This window comes from Arachis duranensis, chromosome 2 (assembly GCF_000817695.3).
Source record: "Arachis duranensis cultivar V14167 chromosome 2, aradu.V14167.gnm2.J7QH, whole genome shotgun sequence".
Taxonomy (NCBI): domain Eukaryota; kingdom Viridiplantae; phylum Streptophyta; class Magnoliopsida; order Fabales; family Fabaceae; genus Arachis; species Arachis duranensis.
Genome location: NC_029773.3, coordinates 69,211,500 through 69,221,268, shown reverse-complemented (window position 1 = coordinate 69,221,268; position 9,769 = coordinate 69,211,500). Strand labels below are relative to the sequence as shown.

Here is a 9,769-nt window from a genome sequence, read left to right as displayed (position 1 = left end):
TTGGTATTTTTATACGTTTTGATTTTTGATTTATTGAAGAATCATGTGGAGCTTTTAAAACTATGTATGTTAATTCTTGAATGAATGGATGATATAGTTTTAAAAAGTTATTTCCTATGATAAAATCCATTCCAGAATCTAACATATATATAGATGGAACAATAAACCTATAATTTTGAATAAAAATTTCAGTCATCTCTGTTTTTTGGTCAATTTTATGTATTGATTTGTCAGCTATTCTAACTCTTAATGGTTTCTTTAATTTTTTTCAATCAAGTTTTATATTTGAACTAGCAAAGCATTGTGTTGCTCCAGAATCTATAAAAGCATTTATAGATTTTTCTGTTATTTTTATAGTAATAAATGTGGCATTATTACTCAGTCTCTGAGTCTGTTTCTGAGACATATTCAAAAATATAGTCTAGGTTATCATCAGATTCCTCTAAAGGTTCCATAAAACAAGACATAGCAATTTCTATTTGTTTAGTAAGATCTTTTTTTATCCTTCTTTTTTGGACATTCATTTGCATAGTATCCTTCTTCTTGACAATACCAACACTTACAATTTTCTTTTTTATTTGGGCAATAGTTACTTTTTTGCCTTTTGTTTTTATTGTTATTTCTTGTTCTAAAATACCTCTTTTTTCTCCAGTTTGGATAGTATTTTCTTTTTCTAAATTGATATTTTCTCTTTCTCTGAAATTTTTATTAAGCCCATATTTTTGGGGTATCTCTTCACTATCCTGACAGCAGATTCTAATTATATTTGCAAATCTTTTTTGAGTTGCTTCTTGCATACAACACTCTTTTATTTCCTCTCTTATTGCAGCGGTTGCTCCACCAAAATTATTTTCAATTGTCCCTCTATTTATTTCTCTTATAAATCTTCCCATTATAAATTCATTAGCAGGATATGGAAGTTTTGTTATATACATACTAAGATAATGATTTTTATCTTCTTCTTTTAATTTGTAATAATGTATTCTATATTCACATATATAAGATTCCACATTACATAGATCATATATCTGGATATTAGCTAAATGGTTTTTTGCTTCTTGATATTCTTTATTATAGACTTCTTGTTTATGATCTATAATATTTTTTCCAAAAAATTCTTTATATAGAATCATCATTATATATAATATCTTATCATAAGCTGTTATTTTTTATGCTAAATCTTCTATTATTTGGTTTTCTATTGATGTCATATAATCTCTTATAGTTCCTTTAGTATGAAATCCTATGTAATTCCAAATATCTCTTCCAGACAATTCACTAAGCTTTGGATTAGTAAAAGCTTCTAATAAAAAGGAATTCGACCAATTTTCGAAAATTTCTTTTTCATTCTTTTTACAGTCTAAATCAAGCATTCTTTCTCCTTCCATTTCCTGGATTTTAGGAACGTACTTTGATGGTATTTTTGTATATTTTGAATCTTTATTTATAAAGTTCCATAATATTATTTTCTTGAGCCATTTTTAATTGTTTAAAAAGCATTGTAACTTCTTCTAATTTTTCTTCAATATTCATAATTTTAGTGGTGGTTTTACTTTTAGATCTGTTATGTTGATTATATTTTGAAATTTTTCTTCTTTGGGATTCTCTTTTTCTTTATTTCTTTGAAATTTTATGGATACTAATATTTCTTCAAGTATATCTACTATAGAATTTAATTGTGGGTTAAAAGTATGATAAAGATGTGGGAAATCATTTCCATGGTAACATTTCTTAGAAATTCCGTGTGAAAAATAAGTTTTTTCAGGTTTTTGAAGTCCTTCAATAAAACTTATAGTAAAATAAAGATTTTGAGAAAAATCATTTTGTATTGATTTTAAGAATTCGGTGTCATTACAGTTAACATTAGTTAAAATCATTAATTTTTGATCTATTAATTTTGATAACTTGATTATTTCTTCTCTTAAATCCTCTAATTTACTTTTTTCCATTAGGTGACGCTTTTCTTTGTGAAGAGTTACGGTTTAAAGTGTCACAACTAGAAAATGGATTAATACAGACAGATTTACAGACGGATTTAGTCTTTATTACAGACGGATTTTTGGTTACCGACGAAATTACCGACGGATTTTGTCCCTCTGTAAAAGTCCCGTCGGAAATTATTTACTGACGGATTTTTTTTCCGTCGGAAAATTACCGACGGATTTTTACGATTTACCGACGGATTTTCCCTCTGTAAATTCTCTCTCCATTTCTTGAAGGCGACAAACTTACAGACGGATTTTCTGTCTGTAATTACAGGCGGATTTTCAGACGGATTTTCCGTCTGTAATTACAGGCGGATTTTTCGACAGATTTTCCGTCTATAATTACAGACGGATTTTCCGACAAATTTTTCGTTTGTAATTACAAACAGATTTTCTAACAGATTTTTCGTCTGTAATTTGAACTTTGAAAAATCATCCCACGTTCTGATTACAGACAGAAAATCTGTCTGTAAATCCGTCAATAAGGTAAAATAATTTTTTTTTCTAATTGCAAAATAAACTTGTTTTCATACAAAATAAATATAAATTTAATACAAATTTTTATCTAATTTGTATTCGAATATTTATAATATTTCAAAAAATAAACAAATTCATCGTATTAGGAAGTACTATAAACAAGCAAGTCAATATAATTCAAAACATAAACAAAATGTGTTGATCATCAACTATAATTCCTAGTATATTGTTCAACCATACTAAAACTATCAGCTATAGTCTTCAGTGTCATCTTCATCCTCATCATCATCATAGTCCTCTTGTTTCTTCTTCTCAGCAAGAGAAGAATAAGGTGATTGTTTCTTCTTCTCAGCAGTAAGAACTTGAGAAAGAGCAGCTACTGCTGCTGCTCTTTGTGATCCATGACTTCTTTCGGTTGTCTTAGGACTAGAACTTTTGGTTCCGGATGATGATTTAAATGCAGAGTTTAAAGCAGCCAAAGCTTCTGCTCTTTGTCTTGGTCCTCCTTGATTCAGCCCATTCAATCTATCATGTGACTGTGAGAGTAGAAAGTATTAGAAAGAAAGGCAAGTTCCAACAGAGTATGAAATCTTTTCTCAATAAGGCTTGTGACTCCACCGTTGATGCTTCCCTCGGGCCTCTCCAGAATTGGGGATTGTCCAGATTGAAAAGGGTCTTTGGCAGCATCAATGGTTGAAAGTAGAAGAATATTTTCAGGTTTGAGGTCAGTGTGGATTAGACCAAGTTCTCTGTGCAAGTAATCCAAACCAATCAAAATGTATTTGCACATTTCCCTAACTTTATTCAATGGAAGGCATTTGTATCGGTTATATTTGATCAGACGTAGCAAGCTATCACCAAGAAACTCGATAACCATGCAAAGGTGCTGCCCATTCGGGCCAGTGTGTTTAAAGTGGTCAATTAATTGAACAACAAACTTCGAATTTGAAGGGTCACCCTTAGCAATGTATGAAAGAACATCAATCTCATGAAGTGCTGCCTGAACAAACTGGGCTGCACTTTTTTGGATCTTGAGAGCAACATATGACTGCCAAAAAAATTAAAACAGAAGCAAAATACTAACTTAGAGATGATCTAAACATGAAAATACTGGTTCACTAAAATAATAAAAAGTAATTAGAATTTTTTGTGACTTAATTAAAAATGAAGACGCATAGCCGTAAATGTTTAACCTTTAAAGAAGATTTACGAATCAAACATGAATACTGAATAAAGGTCAAAGGATAAAACTTAGACATAGTTATATCTTTTCATTTTCTTCTTTCTTTTGGCGCTTCTCATTTTATTTTAATTTTTCTAAATTTAAGCATTTACCAAGGTCCCATAAGAAATAATCCTACTTACGATTATAATCTATAAATACAAAAGGCTCCTATAACAGTCACCTCTGGTTCCTCAGCATTGAAGTTCAGAACATAGTTATTTTCAATTTCCATATACATCCCACGCTATCTACCTTCCAACAAAGTTAAATATAACGAATGCATTATAAACAAACAAAAAAAACCAGAATCAGTTTTCATTTTCTCATGAGATCCCATGTGTTTAATGTTACAACAAAGGAGCATGAGATATAGACCAAATCAGCATAAGAACCTATTCAAGGATTAAAAACAGAATTAAAAAAATAAATACTGCAATCAGCAATTCAGCATCCAAAAAATAATATATCATTAAAGTTCAAACAAGGAAAATAACCAAAAAAGCCATCAGATCAACGAAGGACCTCATCAATATTGATTTTATCCATTGACATTAGGTAGCAAATTTAGCATTCTTATCTAAGAATCCAGTAAATATAGTAGTTTCTAACGCAGTATTCTATCAACACAAAAGAGAAAACATGTGAATACATACATAGTGAAGGAACTTACTGATAAAACATTGTCAATCTCATTTTCTGATGCATGTTCTGAAATATGAAGTAAAATATTTTAGGAGAAAAAAAGGAGGGATTTATTAAAATAAGAGTAAAAAAAAGGAGGGATTTATTTATTTATTTTGAAGGTTGTGAAGAACACACCATTTTCCATCATGGATTGCAATTGCTTGACTGCATCCTGGTTGCAAATACCCATCTTCAACTGAAACAAGGACAAATCTGCAACTGGGTTCTTGCAAAAGTGTGACCTTTAACACTAGCACAGGAAGATTCTACCCATTAAAGAAAGAGAAACTAAAATTGATTGATTCAGGTTCCCCAATGGGTTAGAGAAGAAGGTGAGGGTTGCTAATGCTTCTCCACCATGAAAGGATTCAAACTTTGTTTTGTTCAAGTCATGTGAAAGCATGGAAGGGAAAGGGTGGTGGTGTTGTTTTTGGAAAAAGTATAATCAAAAGCTGAAAAATATATATAGGACTACTAAATTTCAACATCATCAACAACCACCTTAGATTATTTTTCTGTTATATAACTCTAATTATTAATAAGATACACACCAATTAATTAAAACACTTTTTCATAAATAAATAAAGAACTAGTTAACCTTGGTAAGAAGGATTTGGGCTCCTGCATATTTAAGATCCCAATTAAATTCTGTTACGCTAGCACTTATCGATTCTTCTTGTATGTACTTCAAATACGCAGGCTTCCTCGTAGCCATGTATAACCATGTTGCTGCCCACATAAGTTCATCCTGTATTATCCAATAATTATTATAAACAACCACATCATCGTATATATATAACATTCACTTGATAAGATTGATAAGAAATGATTACATTATAGCCTGAGTAAGAGCAGTAGAAGGGACACTCTCCATCATAGGTTCCTTTGTGTGATTTCAAAAACACAAAAAGCTGCCAATAAAATAAGATACAAATTAAAATAAGAGCATGATTGTGTTTAATTATATATAACAAAACATTGTAACATACCAATTTCGCGTCCTTTTAACTCATAATTTTGGAGCCTCTGTTTCATGAAGAGATCCAACTCCGGTGAAAGTTGCTGATTCACATTTAATCTCATTGTAAAGTTACTAGGGATCATATTTCTGTACAAAACTGTGAAAAAGAAGAAACACACAGGGTTAAGAAATTTAAAATTTTGAACCTCATCATGCTATTCAAGTAGTACGCAAGAAAAATTGGAACAAGTTTCTTCGGCTGGGGGTTAGATCCATCTGCTGCATTTTCTGCAAGAGTTGAGACAATGATTTAAGCTTAAAGGCTCTTATCACGATAGAAGTCAAGGTAAAATGATTAGTGACATCTCACCATTTGTTCCAGCAGCTTGCTGGTTCCCTCTTGACTACCAGCTTCTCTTTTAATATCAGCCCCGTCATCTCTATCATTATCATTTCTATCACCATCATCACCCTGGTTCTCTTCTTGAAACTCAGATAGATCAATGTCACCAAACTCCACACTGCAAGGGGGAAAAAAGTTAAAAAAATGCAGTTAGCACAAAAAAGTGAATCAATAATCAAGCTGTAAAACATCACATGCAAAGACATATAATCACCAATAATTATCCTAGACCAATATGCATTCAACTAAAACAAGAATCAATGATCTTCCTACCCAGCCAAAACCAAGCCTACTTGCTAATTAGCTTACAGTCACATGCATTCAACGAAATCAATTAAACAAGAATATTCTACTTTTTTGAAGCTGAAACAAAGGAACATGCATACAGGATTTGAATATAAAAGCCACTGGAATTGTATCCTTCTACTTCATAAAGGAGTACAAATTACCTTTGTGAAGAAGAGTCTCTCAGCACGTTGCTGAATGGTAACACCAGTCTTAAGTACTAATGCTGCAAGTGCCTAGAAAACTAGAAAAAAGGACACATGATGAGAACACTAGTTCTTAACAACTAGTTCTTAAATATCACTTAACTCTACCTTTACAAAAGATCCAATAATTATCATCAAACACTTGGATTTCTAATTCCTTAACTAAGAAAAATGTCCCAAAACATTTGAGTTGAGGTTTGGTTTTACCCATGAGAGAAGCTGTTCCACCCGATTGATTCAACCTCACCCACTCATCCACAATTTCCTTCCACTTCCTGCAAATAAAACAGCTCAGTCAAGTACACTGAAATTATGATAAGATTAATTCAATTTTGAAAATAAAAAGAAAAGTAGTGTTTAATCAACAACCTCACAAGTAGCTTCACCAATCTGCGAACGCCATTGGAGGAATGCTTCCGCAACTGATTCACGTGCCTCCCAATGTCAGTCTCCTGCAAGGAAAAACCAAACACCATTATACAGGAAAATAAAATTAATTCAAAAAAAAGAAGCTAACTTACCTTCAACGCTTGGAACTACATCTCTGCCACCAGTTCAACAAGAAAACTTATGTGTTAATAACTACTAACATTTAGATGATTAATATGAGGAAGAATTAGAATTTTATACCTTCAAAATAGAAGATCCATCAAATTTAGTACTATATTCTTCAGGGACTTTCCAAGTTACAATTAAGAAAACCTCAGGTCACCAAGTTCAAATAGAACAACAAGGCAATACACAATAAACAAGTTTCAAGAGCACAATGACAAAAAGAAATATTAAAAACTATAGAAAGCAATGGCCTACCATGAATTTTAGGTCAAAAAAGCTTCGATTGCAGAAAATAATTCATCAAAATCAGAGTAAACCTGCAGATTCAAACAAAGCACAAAAGTAGAGTATGATAAATCTAAAAATGGCACAGAAAAATTAAGCCCTAAGATTTATCACGAAGAACAGAATCACAAAATCAGGATATATATACCTGAAATTTGAGATGGTTACGAGAAGAACTAAGAGAGCGAGTTGAGATTAGATGGAAGAGGAGCCAGAGGGAGTAGATGCGATGAGAGCGGTGACAAAGAGAGATCTGCGACGATGGGAGTAGATGCGACGAGAGCGGCGGCGGCGGAGGGATCTCGTGCGATGCAAAGGATGATAGAGAGAGATTGTGCGACGCAACGGCGGCAGCTGCAGCGGCGGAAGAAGCAGCCACGGAGAGAAGAATGAAGTAGCTCGTGCTACAGAGAGAAGAAGAAGCTCATGTTTGATCTGAAAGAAGCTCGTGTTTCATTTAGGTTTAATTGAATATTTTTCGACGGAAAATTTAAATTACAGATGGAAAATTTGTCTGTAATAATTTAATAAAACGTGCATCTTGTCTACTTAATTACAGACGAAAAATCCGTCTGTAACCATTTCACGGAAAAAAAAATTAATTTTTCCGACGGAATTATAGACGGATTCTCTTTTTCGTCTGTAATTTATGCTAATCTATTTTTTTTTGTTTTTCGACAAAAAAATCCCTCTGAAATTCCGTCTGTATTTCAGTGGGATAAAATCCGTCGGAAATATCCGTCTGTAGTAACTAATTTTCTAGTAGTGTGTGATTTTAGAAAGTGTGGTGTAGACAAATCTTTAAATATGTAGCAACTTTTGCTCTGTATACTAAAATTCTCCGTGAAATAATTATCCCAATCCTAAAAATGTTGACTTTTACTCATTCACTTTTAGATATTGTTTTACATTCCAAAAAAATTCTTAAAATAATTTCGCTATTACTATTCTAATAAATAATCAGAAATAAAATAACTTAATTAACTTTTATACCGTGATAATAAACCAAATTAAATTAAATTTAGTTTTATTCAATTTATTTTCATTAACATAGAAAACGGTAATGATTAAAAGTATTTTATTTTTAGTTAATAGTCTATAATATTTATTCGGGTCAAATGAGCTAATTAACACTTAACAGTGGTTCAATTAAAAAAAAAATTCCTTTTTCAATTAATACTAGTTTTATACATCCATGCTTTGCAATGGGAGATTATATTAAAATAATAAATAATATTTATAATAATTATAATTAATTAAAAAAACTATAAAAATAGGTTATAATTTGTGCATAGTCTAATTTTATCCTACAAAGCAAAATTTCAATCTACATAACTAATATTTAATTTATTCCGAAATGACTTGTGTAACTCGAGAGTTAAGTAGATTGTCTTGTTACCTTCAATGCTATTCTTTTGAACGAGAACTCAACACAAAAAGTGGAGCATAGGAAGCAGCAACATAGAATGAACTATAAACTAAACCTAAAAAAACAGAACACACGAAGTTATAGATATCCTTTTGTCATCTCTGGCATTGCCATCAAAAACAGAAAGGGTCAGCACCTATCCACTCCTTGTAGCTCAAAGCCGACATATTGATAATCTCCTCAACTCCTTTACCTTTATTATGAAAAATCCTTCGGTTCCGTTCCAGCCATAAGTTCCAAATGATCGCGCAGAAACACACCATCCATCTCTTGCACTCCTGTTTTGTCCTTGAGTTCTCAGTCCAACTCTGAAAGTGGTCCTTTACTGCTCCTGGACAAGCCCATTGCACTCCAACATATGATAACCAAGCACATCATACCTGCCAAGCAAAACTACAACGAAGAAATATGTGGTGACCATACTCAACACTATTGTTACATAAAACACATGAAGTATCTTGTTGGTGAATGATCCCAAGCCGACTCAGTCTCTCCTTTGTATTAACCCTGCCAACCAGTACAAACCAAACAAACAACTATACTCTGGGTGGGACAAGGCCTTTCCAAATGGTCCTAGTAAAGTTGTAGCTATGTATATCCTCTGGAGCCATTTCCACCTGCAACACCTGCACAAATGAGTTAGTAGAAAAAATTTCTTGTTTATCATACTTCTATACAACTCTATCCTCTTTCCCAAGATCAAGTTTTACCAGCCTCAGAGTGTGGTGAAGATGGTTTACTAGATCCAACTCCCACTGAAATAATTCTCTCCTCCACTGAAAATTTCATATCCAATCTAACCCGTCCCAAAACCCACAATCCCCTATCATTGATCCTGTTTGGTTTGAAACCAAAAATAGCCTTGGAAAGCGGTCTTTTAAAGAACCTCCCTGAATCCAGACATCTTCCCAGAACCGAGTTCGTCTCCCGTCACCCACCTCCATGGACAACCCGGTAATCATCTTTTGTCTGACTTCTTGACTCTTGAACTGTAGTTGACAGATATCTTTCCATGGACTACCCCGGGTAGGTAGTTCTTGAGAGGACAGGAGCTCATTTGGATTCAGGTTGTTACAGGAACATACTACCTTCTTCCACAAAGGACACTCCTCTTTAGAGAATCTCCACCACCATTTAAATAGAAGAGCTGAATTTCTTATCACAGCATCCCCAACCCCCAACCCACCTAACTTTTTAGGAGCCTGAACCACTTCCCACTTCACCAAAGCCATACCACTCTTTTCATCCTCCTTGCTCCATAGAAATCTTCTCTG

The 9,769-nt window shown here is 32.9% G+C and overlaps 2 protein-coding genes across 3 annotated transcripts; both read right to left on the bottom strand.

Annotated features, from left to right (window-relative positions):
* Window positions 1-2,629: 2,629 nt before the first annotated feature.
* LOC110278215 (uncharacterized) lies at window positions 2,630-5,065 on the bottom strand. 2 transcript variants are annotated; one of them, XM_052257433.1, is made up of 3 exons: window positions 4,507-5,065; window positions 4,358-4,395; window positions 2,630-3,510 (listed from the first exon to the last, which is right to left on the bottom strand). In XM_052257433.1, the coding sequence occupies exons 1-3, from the start codon at window positions 4,559-4,561 to the stop codon at window positions 2,983-2,985; spliced, it is 621 nt and encodes a 206-aa protein (XP_052113393.1). In that variant the 5' UTR covers window positions 4,562-5,065; the 3' UTR covers window positions 2,630-2,982. The 2 variants fall into 2 exon arrangements, with proteins under 2 accessions (XP_052113393.1, XP_052113394.1); XM_052257434.1 differs by lacking the exon at window positions 4,358-4,395 and having other exon boundaries at window positions 4,507-5,062.
* Window positions 4,961-6,056, bottom strand: LOC127744955 (endoglucanase 16-like). Its single transcript, XM_052257861.1, has 5 exons — window positions 6,045-6,056; window positions 5,950-5,960; window positions 5,703-5,853; window positions 5,205-5,282; window positions 4,961-5,119 (listed from the first exon to the last, which is right to left on the bottom strand). Exons 1-5 carry the CDS (start codon window positions 6,054-6,056, stop codon window positions 4,961-4,963), a joined length of 411 nt encoding a protein of 136 aa, XP_052113821.1.
* Window positions 6,057-9,769: the final 3,713 nt, after the last annotated feature.